Raw genomic sequence first — 15644 nt, 5'->3', positions numbered from 1 at the left:
GCTCCAGACACAGAAACCAAACAGTCAGGTCAAGATGAACCTTTTTGGTCCAGGCCTCTGCAGAGTGTACCCTTCTATTTGACCAAAGAGAAAATGAAAAGTGAATGTTAATGTATTGCATTGTTTAATTGAATGGAGCTGTTTGTGACCCACCCTGGGACTGCATGGTGAAGAGGGTCATAAACGCCAATAAATATTTATTTTAGATAGTTTATATTCCCACTCATCCGCAGTAAACACCAAACAAGAGCAATATCATTCAAAGCGCCTTGCAACATTTTAAAAGAATAAAATGCCCTAACCAAGGATGCAACAATATTATATTTTAACCGCTATGTGGGGCACAATTAAACTTTCTGTTTTTGCCTCAGTCAGTGAAATTTGAGCTGGCGCTGGTAAAGAGATCTCTGATTTTTTTAAAAAGAGAAAAGGAAAGCTGGGATCTGAAAATCTGTCCTGTGTGCAGAGACACGGATGTATACATTTAAAGCACATACGAAGCATGCACGCCCCCCCAAGAATCATGGGAATTGCAGTTTCTTCGGGGTGCTGGGAACTCTGTGAGTTGTAAGCTAAGTTCTCATTATTACTTGGAGGAAGTGAGATGAGTTGAATTGTGTGCATCCTAGCCACACTTTAGGGTGCAGGAAGCTGACCTTGAGGGGGCAGAACTCCTTTCACGCTCCAAGGCAGATGTACCTGCCACAGCTTCTTCTCATTTTGAAGGATCCTGGATCAAATGCGAGAGCTGCTTTTCGCTTTCTCATCGGTCAAATGGAAGGGTATAACTTTGCTCTCAGTTCTGTCTGTAGATTGCTTAATGGAGCTGCGGATTGTTAAGAGCGGCCCACCAAATGTGCCGTGGATGTGATTAGTAGATACCGAGTTTCCTTCCATTGAAATACAGCACAATACATTTTGAATGGTTGGTATGGAGCGGTGATGTGAATGCACGGGGAAAAAAAGCCATTAGCTTTGCATTTTGGCAGAAAAAATGATTTTCTTTTAAAGACGCCTCACCAAGAATTACACATTCTGTAATAATGAAAAGGCTGTTTGCAGGAGCTGTTGCCTTTGCATAATGCGCATATGTATAATACATATGCTTTTCAGTGCATATTTCACAATTCCTCGCAGCATTAATGCTTGCATATTTTAGGGGGCTCAATTCTTTACCAATCTTGCGACTTGAAATAACTTACAGTAATAACATGATTACTGCTTTAATAATTTTGTTACGTTCACCGTAAGAGGATTACTATTTTGGTTTGTGGTGGCTTTTTTTTAATTCGCCGGCAGCTTTGGGGTGGCGCGGGGCTACAGAACACTGTGCATAATAAAGAATAAATATTATTTTTTTTGCATTTCATTTTTTAATTTTTTATTTGCAAAGGAGCGTTTGCTGCCCAGCACGGCCCCAACCTCCCTCTCTGCTGGGTGCTGATGAACTTCAGGGGGAGAACAGGAGCCGCGCTTGTTGTTTTTCCTGGAGTGGGCGGTGCCAAGAGGCGGCGCCGCCCCTTCCCCGGAAAGCCCCTCCTCCCCGCTCTCCCTCCCTCCCTCTCCCGCATGGGAGTTGTAAACAGTTGCCTCCCCCTTCTCTGGGCAGGCCCCGCCCCCTCCCGCCGCGGGCCGGCCCCCCTCGCCGCATCTCATTAGCATAGATTAACGCTGGGGGAGCTCGAGTGCAGGTGCAGAGCCGGCGAGAGGGAGAAAGAGAGAGAGAGAAAGAGACCGGAGGGGAAGCGGCAGGATGCGATCGGCAGGGAGCGGCGGCGGCGGCGGCGGCAGGCACTCGCCTTTGGTGGCCGCGGCTGGGATTTTACTGCTGTGCGTTGCTGGCAGAGGTAAGCGCGGAGGAGACGCGGAGATCGGCGCGCGGGGGGGGGTGTTAGTCTACCCCCCCTTCTCTCTCTCTTTCTTTCTCTCTCTCTCCCTCCCTCCAACCCCCCCCCCCGGCTGCTTCTTTTCCCCACCCCCTCCCGGGCTGCTGTGGGCGATTCTGCTCTGGCATTGCCCGCTTGTCCTCTACGCGTTGGAAGCGCTCCTGCAGCGAGCGAGGAAGGAAAGCGCCGGCTGCGCGCAAAGGAGGAACCGCGGAGAGCGCGGGGCAGCAGGGCGGGGGCGAGGAGAGCAGGAGAGACCCCCGCTGCCTGCGCACGGACCCACCGGGTCATCCCCGGCCCGCTTGGGGGGCTGCCCTCCCGGCGCCGGTCTCTCTTACCCCTCCCTGCAGCCTTCCCGGGCTGCCCCGTGCCGCCACTCCGAGGGGTGAAGCTGGCAGGCAAGGCGGGCAGCTGCCTGGGCTTCTTTCCCCAAGGGGGGGGGGCGCTTCCCGGAGGGACCGCGGCCCTGGCGGAGGGAAGGAGGGAGGGCAACCTCTGCGCACTGTAGGGTTTCAACTCCCCCCCCCCCGCCTTCGCAACCCGCATTGTGTGACCCTAATATTCGCCGCGGCTGCTGCAGCAAAGGGGTGTGTGGATAGGGGGAAACAATGGCATGGTTCCCACCCGCCCCCTTTTTCTTGTCACTGCAGTGGTGGTGGTTGCCGGGCTTTGTTAGAGGGCGCTTTTTGTGTGTGCCCCCCCACTTTATCCTTCGACCTGTGGGCACATCGGGGCACCCCCTTTTCTGCATGCTCTCTCCCTCGTAGTACCTTTCTTCCTCTCCTTTTTTTTTTTAGCTGGGTGTCGCCTAGGGCAAAGGCTGTGCCCTGGAAGGTTAGGCACCGGTGCCCCGTCAACTTCAAAATTGGATTGCAGGGAGGTGGGGGGGCGAGACCTGCCTGCTTATGTCTTTGGGTGGGGTGGGATCCTTGCAGTTCCTTGACCTTTCTCTATCCCCCCCCACCCCACCAACCGTGCAAAATAGTACATTTTCAAGCCCTGTGTCAAGAAAGGTTCCAGTTCCTTACATTGTCATTCTTGTGGCTTCGTTTTCGGCTTTTGCGTGCGTGTATTTACATTTTCGGTTGGTCTAACTTTTTAATCCCCTCCCCACCGGAGATCGCAGTTCTAAAAAAAGGGTATCCAGATAGCTACATCATCTCTTCTCCGCTCCCGCCCGCTTCCCACCTTCCTCCTCTTACTCTCTCCCTCTCATCCTTTCATCCCAGCCTGTGCCTTGAGTTTGTAGAATAGAATATAAAACTGCCTGGCTGTATTCCCGTCGACCTCGGAGCGAATCCACATCCCTCCCTGCTTTTCTTTCATTGATTCATTCTCTCTCTCTCTCTCTGCTGAGAATCAAGATGGGCTGACAGTTGGCCTCGTCTCTATGCAAATCTTTCAAATTTTGTTTTGATTGGGGGGGATTGCAGGAACGTGCACAAGTAAAAATGGCGGTCTCCAAACCCCCACTCCCCAGTTTTCCAAATCCTGGGTATCCTTCAGTTCCCATCTGATGCAGTTAGTGTTGGGGTGGCAGGAAGTGACTGGAAAGAGAACAAAGCCGTTCGGAATAGGATTTAGCCTTACCAAGAGGAAACAAAGAAGAAACAAACTAAGTACCCGTTTGGTCCCTTTGATAGACCAGCTAGGCTGAAACTAAAAAGACAGAATCGGAGCAGGCTGGCATTCCACGGACTCCCGAAGCTCAACTGGCTTCTGGATCCCGTTTTTGTGTGTGTGAGGCAGGGAATGAGCCCCTGCCTCTGCCTCCCACCTGGACACGGGCAGAATTCCTTGAGAAGGTCAAAATTCCAAGCCTCCTTTTGCGGCTCGCTGAGGAGGGCAGAGTGCTGAACTTTACTTGCCAGCGGCTGGCATCTCCATCAATCAGCCTCTCTTTGGAGAGGTCAGTCTGTGGATGCTCAGGCAAAAGTTCCAGCATGGCTCCCAGCCTGCAGGCCTGTCAGGTGTGCATCTCCCTAGTGGCGTTGTGTGATCCTTCCGTGCAAGCTGTCCACCTCTCTGTCCTTCACTGCTCAAGGATGCAATTATAAGGCAGGCGAGGGAAGGTTTGGGATGATGAATTAAGCGTGGCGTTGTGCACATGGGGCTTTCTTTGTGTGGGCCTGCATGAGTGCAATTTCCATGCCTTTCATCTTTGCTTCTCTGAGCTGGTCTTCCGTACCCTTTCCCTATTGGGAAATGCTTCTTCCTCTGCTCCCCCCTCCAAAAGACCCCCCTCCTATCAAACTAAATTGGTTTATTTCATCACTATGTGAGGCCAGGGAGACAGGTTGTAATGATGAGGGACTTGGAATAAATGGGCACCCAGTCATCCTGGCTCAATCACATCACAAAGCACTTAATTTTTTTTTAATATATAAACTTCCTGCATTTATAATCCCACTTTTCCTCTAAGGGGCTCAAGGCCGCATGCTTGATTTCCCCTGACTCCATTTTATCTTCACCACAGTCCTGTGAGGTAGGTTTGGTTGAGAGATTGCAACTGTGATGCCAGCATCAGTTAGGGAGCTTTGTGGCCAAGTGGGAATTTGAACCTGGGTCTGGCCTGGTCCTAGTCTAACTGCCACATCGTAATGACATCCTCTCCTTTTCCTCCAACTGATGCTGGCTCCTGTGTTTGTCCTAACAGACTAGGAAATACAAAGATAGCAAACCGACCCAGCTTTACCTGATCATCTAGGTTGGGGTGTGCAAGCTTTTGAGTTGCACAAAACTCTTCATCGAACATATTTTTTTCTTAGTGGGGACAAGCATTCCTAGATGAAATGCCTTTCCTTGGAAGTAAACGCAGGACATGTATACAATTGTTTTTTTCTCAGAGTTAAACTTCTGGGACCATCCCTGTATACATATGGTTCAGGGTTGTATGGAGCAAGCCCTTCTTTTGAAACCCAGAATTCTGGGGTGAATTGAAAATGCCAAATGCAGCCTTTTTTCCTTTTCTGGAACTCTTGTCATTGTTTTTGCAATCAGTGACACTGGGGGTTTCCAGTTCAGCACTAGACTGGTTTTCAGTTTTGGTTTTGTTCCCTCCTGCCTTATAGAGAGCCCGGAAGCTTGTTCACTTTGCCAGCTCTTCCAGGCTTGGCCAGGTTTCACTGGGGGCTGAAAAGTGTGTGTGTTGTGTGTGTGTGTGTGTGTGTGTGTATGCGCAGCTCAAAATAAAGTTGGGGTTACTTCCTCTTGCCCTCTCCCTAACTGCATCCAAAAAGCAGGGTGGGCGGGGAAGGGAGCCATTCTAGCAACAGGAGAAAAACAACAACCCCACAACCCACAACTTTTGAGGTGTAGAAGGACGTTTGAAAGGCAAAAGCTCTGGCTGCTAAATGAAAGGGTTTGCTCAGCTGAGAAGCGAGATGCTTTTAGAGTTGGAAGACTAGGAGGCTGGCGGGAGTGGGGGGTGGGTAGTTTTCAGCCAGCAGGGGAAGGAATCAAAGAAAGTGATAGGGAGCAAGAGCCGGGAGGGCTGAGGATCCGGGGTTGCTTGAAAAAATGGGGAAGTGGGGACGGGAGCCAGCCTTGACTTTAATTTTTGTGACTTTGCAATGAACTCGCTTCCTTCCCTTATCGGAGCCAGCAGGTCCATGCAGTGGGTAATTGCATTCCACTTTAATCAATAGCTGGAGTAAATCTACTTTCTAGGTCACTGAGGGAGGGGTGGGGGTGTATGTGTGTATCTACTCCCTGTTGCCCCCCTCCTCATTTCCCTACTTCTGCAATCATGCAAGCGGCTGTTTCTTACAAGGGGTGTGTGTGTTAAAAATAAGGTTGCCAGATGAAAACGCCCCCAAATTGGGTACCTGCACCAGCAGCGGCTGTGTATAACTTCTCCTGTCCGAAACAGGATAAGATTTGGTTTTTAAAAAAACATGTATTTCGTTGCGCACCTGCTTAGACGTCACAGCCTTTGACCTGGATGCCCCTCCCTGGAACTCTAGTGTCAGGCGAAGGAACTCTGCATATGCTCAAATGCCGTCTTTTCCCTGTAGATGCCCGGCCTGGCAACCAGCTCTGGGTTTCTATCCTTCTTTTTGCGAAGCTGGATCCTCCCCCCCCCCCTTTCCTAGGAAGAAGGGACTGTCTCTTAAATAAAAGCACTCTGGCAGCCTGGCTTGTCAGATGAACATTTCTGAAATAAAGGGCTCTCTGGAATAATGGAGTTTGAAGTAAAGGACGGCAATTATTTTCTATGAAGCTCTGATATTTAACGAGGGTGGGGGAGGAACAAAGCAACATCCTGAAAATCGTAGAGGTTTTATGAGGTTCTGGAGTGCTAGGCAGTAGCTCAAAACCAACGTTGCCCGTTCAAAATGTGGAATACTGTAGGGGTGTGGGGTTTTGAAACAAAGGGCCACCCATTCCCCTTCTGTGGAGCATCGAGGCTCTGGGAGGAATGGGAACCTCTGCTGTGCTCTGCAGTGTTGCAAAGTGAACTAAGGGACACTTCTCAAAATGGGGTGGGCGTCTGACAGCTCTGTATGATTAGCAGCCTTGTTGTTCCTGGTGTGTGTGTGTGGGGGGGGAGAGTCAGATTTCTCTCTCCCCATTTCCCACAGTTGATCACTAAGGTGCACACTAAAGCACCCATTCAGTTTCTGAGACACCCCCCCCCCCCAAAAAAAAATCATGAATGCACAGTCCTAAAATTGCATCCAAGGGAAGCTATGCGCGGGCACTCTGGCAACTGGGCCCTTTTATGCAAATGTGCTTACAAAACACTTGCTCTGCTTTGATGCCAGAATTAATTGTCGGGAGGACTTTAAAGAAACATCATTTCTTAATGCACAAAATAGCTGCCGTGGTGCGACTGGGACTCTGGGTGGCTTCTGTTTTCCTGGTTTTTTTAATAGTGTTCCAGTTTCTCCCTCCTCCCTCCTGCTTGCTCTCCATTGCTGTTTTGGGTGTTTAGCAAGGGTTGAATAGCGGGAGAGAAGCGCCTCTCAGTCTGTGCCAGGTTTTGTGATGGCTCAAACCCGGAGCTAGTTCTCAGTGACAGGGCTCACTTTCTCTCGCATGCGAAGTAAACATAGATGCCTCTGTGCATGCACAGACTGCATCTCCTCCCCACCTCTTTGCTTACGTTTATTATTGTAGGCTAAATGTGAAATACTGCCTCTGGCCCACACCTGTCTCAGGTGTGGGGAACATTCGGTCCTCCAGATGTTGGTGGACTACAATTCCCATCAGCCTCTGCAAGCCTGGGATGGTGGGAGCTGTAGTTCAGCAGTATCTGGAGGGCCAAAGGATCTATTTAAACAGTTAAAATGGGAACAGAGGGATAGCTAGAAAAAGGGGATGGGAAGGTGGTTGCAGTGGGTGTCTGTAGCTCAGCAGGGAGCAATAGTACCCCAAACTGGAAGCTGAATCCAATAAATTGGCGGTGGGTACATACAACTGGGGACGCGGGTGGCACTGTCGGTAAAACCTCAGCGCCTAGGACTTGCCGATCGTCAGGTCGGCAGTTCGAATCCCCGCGGCGGGGTGCGCTCCCGTTGCTCGGTCCCAGCGCCTGCCAACCTAGCAGTTCGAAAGCACCTCTGGGTGCAAGTAGATAAATAGGGACCACTTACTAGCGGGAAGGTAAACGGCGTTTCCGTGTGCTGCGCTGGCTCGCCAGATGCAGCTTGTTACGCTGGCCACGTGACCTGGAAGTGTCTGCAGACAGCGCTGGCCCCCGGCCTCTAGAGTGAGATGAGCGCACAACCCTAGAGTCTGGCAAGACTGGCCCGTACGGGCAGGGGTACCTTTACCTTTACATACAACTGGCTAGTGGTGGCCATCCTGTGACTTACCGGGGATATAAGTGGTCTTGTGGCCAGGCAAGGGGTAGCTGACATGGCGCCCTCCAGATGTTTGGAACTCCAACTCCCATCAGCCCCGCTCAGCCTGGCTGATGGGCAGAGATGCTGAGAGTTGTAGTCTGAAACATCTCAATGGCACCATGTTGGCTACTGCTGGGCTATGCCCAAAGACCAAACCCAAGCCAGACTGTTTGCTCATCAGTGTACCTCTTGTTAACCATATCAATATAATCTCCGAAGAACCTGCTGGTTCAGGCCAATGGCCCAGATAGCCCAGCACCAGTCAGTCACAGAGTGGCTGACAGGATGCCTCTGGGACAACAATGCTCCAGGAATGGGCATTCAAGAGAGGCACACTGCATTCAGCAGTGGAGGTATTGTGGCATAGAGGGAACCCAGATTCTGTGACATAGCTGAAGGCTCGGTTCTGCTCTCAAAAGTGGTGCAGGCCTACATGCACATTTGGCCTTCTGGTACCCTCCATCCTAGTGACAAAATGGTGGTGGTGGTGGTGGGCATAGGTCTCAACCACCCTATGGGATGACATGAAATGGCAGGGGTACTGGGAAGAATTCTGCTTCCCTAGCAACTCCCTAAGGTGCAGATCCTTGCACTTCTGAGAACTCTTGCGTCAGGGCAGGTCCACACACCATACATTGAAAGCACATCCAACACATGGCTCCCTTCCCCACACTGAAAAATCTTAGACACTGCAGTTCCCCCTCGCAGAACTGCAGTTCCCAGCACCCTTGCCCAAGAGAACTGTAATTCCCAGGACTCTTTGGAGGCAACTCGTGTGATTGGGTCATGTATGATGTGGGTCTGCCTTGCGTAGAGGAGAACCAGTTATCCTGGAAATGGCTGCAGGAGATTCTCAAGGGAGCAAAGTCCCCTTTGGCTAAAACCAGGGATCCCCTGGGCCTCCCCTGCTATAGACAGCCATGTGCTTCAGTGGTGAAGCATACAATTAATGGGTTTCTCTTTACACCCCCACCATTTGCATGCGAGACAACATTCCTAACGTGTGTGTGTGTGTGTTGTGTGTGTGAGAGAAGACAAACGAAAAAGGTTTGCCAACCTTGATTAAAAGCAACAACACTCTGAGCATGTGCAGTTCTGCATTTTAAACCTGCTCAGACCATAGCACCATCATGACTCCAGGAAAAAAATGCAGTTTTGCTTCTTCTGCACTGACACTAAAAGCAAAAATAATAAAGTGAGCATCTGTGACCGTGTCTATGCCCAGCTGGCCCACCCCCTGACTATAAAATGCCTTCAGAAATAAGAAAGGATGCTGAGGCTGTCAGTAGTATTAAGTCCTGGCATGCCCATTCAGGCCCAAGTGCTGGCATCTGTTTGATGCTCCCTTCATCACCTGGGTGGTCAGTTTGGGGCTTCTCTGGTCTGCAGGAACCTAGACTTCAGCTCTGAGGTCCAGCTGTGGCTGCATCACGTCCTGGGGCATCCGGGGTTCAAAACAGTCACTCCTCTTTTGCCCTTCCCTTTATCTGGAGTAGCCCTTTTTGAAATCAAGATGCCCCTGCCCTTGGCTTGTCAAAGCAACAATACTTATATCAGGTTTAAGAAGTCATACCCTTAGGTTATCTTAACACACGTTTCTGATGCTTCGCCCCACTGTATAATTTACAAAAAAAAGAAGTATGGTGGCACAGCCTTTGACCCAAAACCCACTCCCTGTAAATCCCCCCAAAGCATGGGAGCTGGCGAGAGGGCACTGTGTGTGTGTGCTTTGAAGCAAATGTTGCAGACATTGAAAAATCACACTGCCAGTTGCAGATGGCCAATTCAAAACCCGTTGATCGCTGAGGGATTTGTCCTCATATGGCAGTTTTCTTTATGGATGTCTACTTGTTTCTTCATTTTTTTTGTTTTCGGGGGCTTGTTCTGGTGTGCTTGGTTTGCGCTGTGCGGCGCCGTGTTTGCCTGAGGCAGCTAATTCCATCTTGTGGCAGAGGAAGAGGTCTTGAACTTGGTCTGAAAGGAGAGAGTGGAAACTTGAGATCCGCCGGCCAGATTCAGCCCCCAGAGACTTCTCATCTGGGCCCCAGTGTAACCCCTGCTCCTACGGGTTTATTGCGTCTCTGTGCCACTTTTGTCTCCTAGTTGTTCAAGATGGTGTGCATGGCTCTCTGCCACAACATCCCTGTGAGGTAGGTTAGGCTGAGAGGCAGTGACTGGCCCAAGGTCACCCTGGTTTTTCCCCTGGTCCTAGTCTGACACTTTAACCACTGCCTCACCCCAGCAATCACTCACAGGCACCACACAACCCAGGCGGTCCAGCCACTTTCTCCCAAGCGGAGGCTCAGACTACACATGATGGCAGTAGACACCTACCTTTTAAATGTGGATCTCTGTAATTGTGTATAAGGGTGTGTGTCTTGAAAAGCAAAGGAGCATTCCGCCCACAATTCCTGCCTCCTTTCCTTCAGCTGGGTTCTGATCCTGGAAATGAGCATAGATGGGAGGAAAGCCTCTCCCCATCCCCCACCATCCCCTGGGGGGATTTTCTTCCAGCCCCACCTCAGACAGACTGAGGCAGATCTGCATTTCAAATATACAAACAGATCTGCCACAGTCACATGGAGTATAGGCCTATTTAGCATCTTTCTTCCCCAGTGTGAACACTGAGAGGCTTGGGGGCAAAGAACTGCTTCACAGATCCCTGTCTGAGGTCAGTTAATCCTAGGAGCAGAGCTGGAGAGTGTGTAGGATCAAGGGTGTTGCTGGTGTGGAAGCAGGTCTCAGGGATATTCAAGCTGGAAGGGAATTAAAAACTCAGTCAGTTTTGCAAGAACTGGTTTTGAACCTGGAGCCCATGACAAGAGATCTATATGGAACTACTATCCCGGTGCAGGTCCGGGAGTGACTGAGATTCATACCTTTACAACCACTTCCCTGCCTTCCTGGTTTCCTGCTGGTTTCTTCCTGCTCCTGAGTAGACCTCTGATGTAGACCACTTTGGAGTTTGAAGGTGGGTGTGGTAATCATTGTGGTGTTGGTAGAGTTGCCATAAGTCCAGAATTTCGTGGATGCACACAGAATACTGGGGCCACAAGCAGTGCCGGGACAGAATTCGGCCCATGTTGTTTTTCCTCAGAAATAGCTCAGAATGTCCACATTCTTTGCAATTTTGCAAAAAAACAAAAACAAAACAAAACTCAACAATTTTGGCCAAAAGCTAAAAAAAAACCCAAAACCCACCCCAGAACTTTTAAATTTTAAAAAACCCTCAACAACTATGTTTGAAATATGGCAACCCTAGGTGTTGACAGCAAGAGGCCCACGGGACAGAGTAGCCCAGTGTCTCCTTCTGTGGATTCCATGCTTCCTTCTCTGATAAGGCCATAAGAAGAGCCTCCTGGATCGGGCCAAAGGCCCATCTAGCCCAGAACTCTGCTCTCACAGTGGCCAACCAAATGTCTGGGAGAAGCCCATAAGCACAGCCTAAGCACAACAGCAATCTCTGCACTTGTTCACAGCTACTGGCATCCAGAGGCATATGTTGCTTCTGACAATAGAGGTAGAAGAATGTCACCATTGATAGCCTTCTGCTCCATGGAGTAAAGAGTCCTGGGATTCTTTCAGACACAAAGTCCTTCCCAGGGTCCTGGTCAGATTAAACCCTGGCCCTGCTTCAGCTGTTGCCTCCTGTGCACAAGCCAAAAGAGTGAGGGCAATGGCAGCCTGCCATTGGGGGCTGTGTGCCTGGGAGTCAGTGGGCAGAGTCATGGTTGCTGGATGTCCAGCCCTTGTTCCATATCTTTTTTCTTTTTTTTTTAATTTAGCCTTAAAGTGTAAGTGATCAATGTTGTTATCCCTCCTGCTTTGACTGTTGGATGAAGGTTTCACCCCTGCTGTATAAAATGGTCCACAAAAGCATGTGGCAAAGATCCGTCTGAGATCCTCAAGTCAACTAGCGAACCTTGCCTCAAATTGTAGGCCCCACGGGCACGGGGTTTGTTGGTGGTTCTCAGAGTACAAAGCAAGTTGGGAGTGGCCATTCTGGAGGGATGGCAAGAAGAGAGAGCAGGAGATGAGCAGAATAAATAATCATTTGAGTGGCCGAATAAGGATTTGAACCAAGGTTCTCCAACTCACAAGGCCAACATCTTCTGAGGCCCTTCTTTGTGTGCCTCCTCCTCAAGAGGTCAGGAGGGTGGCAACACGAGAACGGGCCTTCTCTGCAGTGGCTTCCCGTCTGTGGAATGGGAAGTTCACCTGGTGCCTTCACTATACACCTTTAGGTGCCAGGCAAAAACGTTGCTTTTTAAACAGGCCTTTGCCTGACCTGATCTACATCCTATACCCTTTTTTAAAATGCTGGCTCTTTTTAGGGTGTTTTTTTTTATTGGGTTGTTGTTTGTATTTTGATTTTATGTATGTAATCCTTTATGTGACCCGCCCTGAGACCTTCGGGTATAGGGCGGTATAGAAATAAAACAAACAAATAAAAATAAAATAAATAAACAATATCCCTTATTGTAGCACTAGTGGGTCAGAGTTTCGACCAGGACCAGGAAGGTTCAGATTCAAATCACTGCTCAGCCTTGAAGCTAGTCAGATGATTTTGGGCCTCTCTCTCTCTGTCTGATAAATCTACCTCACAGGATTGTTTTGGGGATAACATGGGACAGTAAAAACAATACAGCTTTGGGCTCCTTGGAGAAAAAGCGGGATAGAAATGTAATAAGCACAATCCCATTTGACCATGCATTGTGCCGTTTAGCATCCTGGCATTGAAAACAGGTTCTGGAGCTGAGCCCAGGCTCTGCTTAAGCCCCTGCACCTCTCCTGCCCCGAGCCTGAGTCGTTTCTCTGTTCTAGCCATTGCCTGCCTCTCTGCTTCCTTCCCCGGGGTGGCTGGGAAACTCTGACATCTGCTACGTTACAGCCGCATCTGTTCCAACTCTACAGACAGAGACTCTCACCTAAGAGATCTACAGCAACCCTTTTTAGACCTAAAATATCCACCTGGTGAAGTTAAACAACAGATCAACAGAGCCAGACTGATACCCGGAGAGAAGACAGACCCCAAAAAGAAAATAACAGAACACCACTAGTAATCACATACAGCTCCCAAGTTAAAACAATTCAGCGCATCATCAGAGATCGACAACCTCTCCTAGACAATGACAGTTCTCTTTCTCAAGTTCTGGGAGGAAGACCTTTCATTGCCTACAGACAGCCACTCAATCTTAAACAACTCCTCACCCACAATAATATAACAACCAGACTTAACATGGACACTGGTACCAGAGCCTGCAATAAACCCAGATGCCAACTTTGCTGCCACATACACCCAGACAACACCATTACTGGCTCCAACATCAAACATACCATCTCAGGACTATTTAATTGCTCATCTTCTAACATTGTGTATGCCATCAAATGCCAACAGTGCCCTTCAGCTCTCTATGTTGGACAACCAGGCCAAACCCTACACCAGAGGATAAATGGACATAAATCTGACATCAGGAATCACAAGACGGAGAAACCAGTAGGAGAACACTTCAATCTCCCAGGACATTCTATATACAAAGGCTCAAAGTAGCTGTCTTATTACAAAAGAATTTCAGAAAGAGGCTGGAAAGAGAAATTGCTGAATTGCAACTTATTACCAAACTTAAAACCATGGAGAGACCTGGTCTGAATAGAGACATTGGATTCTTATCTCATTATACATGATACAGCTATTTTTAGCCATCTCACCCCCTGCTTTTTCCTGTAAGACCAATTGCAGTCGTTAACCACACCTATCAGCCAATCACCCATTCCCACCACCCTTCTGAGTAATACTCCTCCCCACCCTCTCAATATATACAAGAGCCTGGTGACTTCTGTTTCAGTGTATCTGAAGAAGTGTGCATGCACATGAAAGCTCATACCAATAACAAACTTAGTTGGTCTCTAAGGTGCTACTAGAAGGTATTTTTTTTTATTTTGTTTCATCTGCTCTTTAGTCAATCTTTGCAGATCTCTGGGCTGACAGTCTCTCTAGCAGCGGCCGGGCACCAGGACCCAGCTGAAGCACAAGGGGTGGCGCTGCTGTTGCTGCCTGGGCTCTCAGCATGCAGCTCACTCCTCGCCTTCCATTCAGAAAATAATACCCCCTCCAGAAGGGATTGGAACCACTGGGGCGGGAATCTGGATTTGTGAGCAGGCACGAGCATAAGGTCATCTGCTTGGGGAAGAACCTGGAGCTCCCTGATCAGAGCCACTTGGGCGGGTGTGGAAGCAGGCAAGCGGCAGCAGTGGCAGCACAGGAAACATTTTTATGCTTCGTTCCTGGAAAAGTTCTTTTTTTCTTTCTTTTTTTTTGTTAGCTGCGCTGCTTCTTTCATGCTGTGCCTCTCCCTCCCCCTCTGCTTCCCCCAAATCCAGAGTCTGTGTCAAGGATACCCAGTCAGAATTAATTACACAAGTTAATTAAGCTTGTGCACATGTACTTAATTTTTGCATAAATCGTTTTCTTCTTCTGACATTCCGGTTTTTAAAAGGATTTTCTTTGTGTGTGTGTGTGTGTGTGTGTGTGTGTGTGTGTGTGCGCGTGTGGTGGAGGAAGAGGAGGAGGGGGACCTTGGGTAACAAAGAGAGAATGAAGAGTGAGGTTAGCAAGAGGAAATGCGGTTGCTCCTTCAGATTGACGTTTTCCGGATTCAGAGCAGGAGTGGCAGACTTAGAAGCACAGAATCCTGGTCACAGAATCATGGAATTGGTGGAGTTGGAAGGGGCCACAAGGGTCATCTAGTCCAAACCGCTGGAATGCAGGAATCTTTTGCCCAGTGTGGGGCTCAAACCTACGACCCTGAGTCTCATGCTGTGCTGACTTCAGCTATCCCTTCAGTATTGCAGCCCTCCAGATGTTACTGCAGATCCCATCATCCCTGCAACATCTGGAGAGCCATAGGTTAGCTAACCCTGCTATAGGAGATTATTAACCTACTTGTCCATGGGACACGGGTGGCACTGTGGTCTAAACCACTGAGCCTCTTGGGCTTGCCGATTGGAAGGTCGGAGGTTTGAATCCGCTTGATGGGGTGCGCTCCCATTGTTCTGTCCCAGCTCTTGCCAACCTAGCAGTTTGAAAGCACACCAGTGCAAGTAGATGAATAGGAAGTTAAACAGCGTTTCTGTGTGCTCTGGTATCTGTTACGGTGTTTCATTGTGCCAGAAGCGGTTTAGTCCTGCTGGCCACATGACCCGGAAAGCTGTCTCTGGACAAATGCTGGCTCCCTTGGCCTGAAAGTGAGATGAGCGCCTCAACCCCATAGTCGCCTTTGACTGGACTTAACCATCCAGGGGTCCTTAACCTTTTTACCTTTTACCTGTCCATCCACCCTGTTATCTTAATTTCTCTCCTTGCTCCCTCTCTGCTGTGCCAATCAATTGTTAATCCCACCTACCCACTTTCTCTCGCTCTCGATTATTTATTTATTATTAAATCTACATGGAAGCTGTCAAGGATGGCTTATGCATTATAGATGGATTCTCCCCTTCTCCCAATATAATAATAATAATATACTACAGTGGTACCTCAGGTTAAGTACTTAATTCATTCTGGAGGTCCGTTCTTAACCTGAAAGTGTTCTTAACCTGAAGCACCACTTTAGCTAATGGGGCCTCCTGCTGTCGCTGTGCCGCCAGAGCCCGATTTCTGTTCTTATCCTGAAGCAAAGTTCTTAACCGAAGCACTATTTCTGGGTTAGCGGAGTCTGTAACCTGAAGCGTATGTAACCTGAAGGTATGTAACCTGAGGTACCACTGTGTACGCAAGATGGCCACAAGATAGGGATAATAAAGTAGCAATGAGGGATGGAAAACTGTAATTGTTGCTAATAATGACTTGTTGTCTGACCCTTTTTACACCAAACCTTCATAGGACTCCATTCACATGTTTCTCAACTTTTAT

General features: G+C 49.0%; 1 protein-coding gene across 1 annotated transcript in view; it reads left to right on the top strand.

The window, feature by feature from the left end:
- The first annotated feature begins 1664 nt into the window (after window positions 1-1664).
- The window catches only part of CADM4 (cell adhesion molecule 4), a 146949-nt gene continuing 132969 nt past the window's right edge, over window positions 1665-15644 (top strand). Inside the window, exon 1 of the mRNA XM_028742363.2 lies at window positions 1665-1847. Coding sequence (XP_028598196.2) covers window positions 1754-1847 — 94 coding nt within the window. The 5' untranslated portion in view covers window positions 1665-1753. The remainder of the gene's footprint in view (window positions 1848-15644) is intronic.

Source organism: Podarcis muralis, chromosome 7 (genome assembly GCF_964188315.1).
Source record: "Podarcis muralis chromosome 7, rPodMur119.hap1.1, whole genome shotgun sequence".
NCBI classification, from domain to species: Eukaryota; Metazoa; Chordata; class Lepidosauria; order Squamata; family Lacertidae; genus Podarcis; species Podarcis muralis.
Note: the sequence above shows the minus strand (reverse complement) of the source record. Positions and strands in the feature narration are given on the sequence as shown.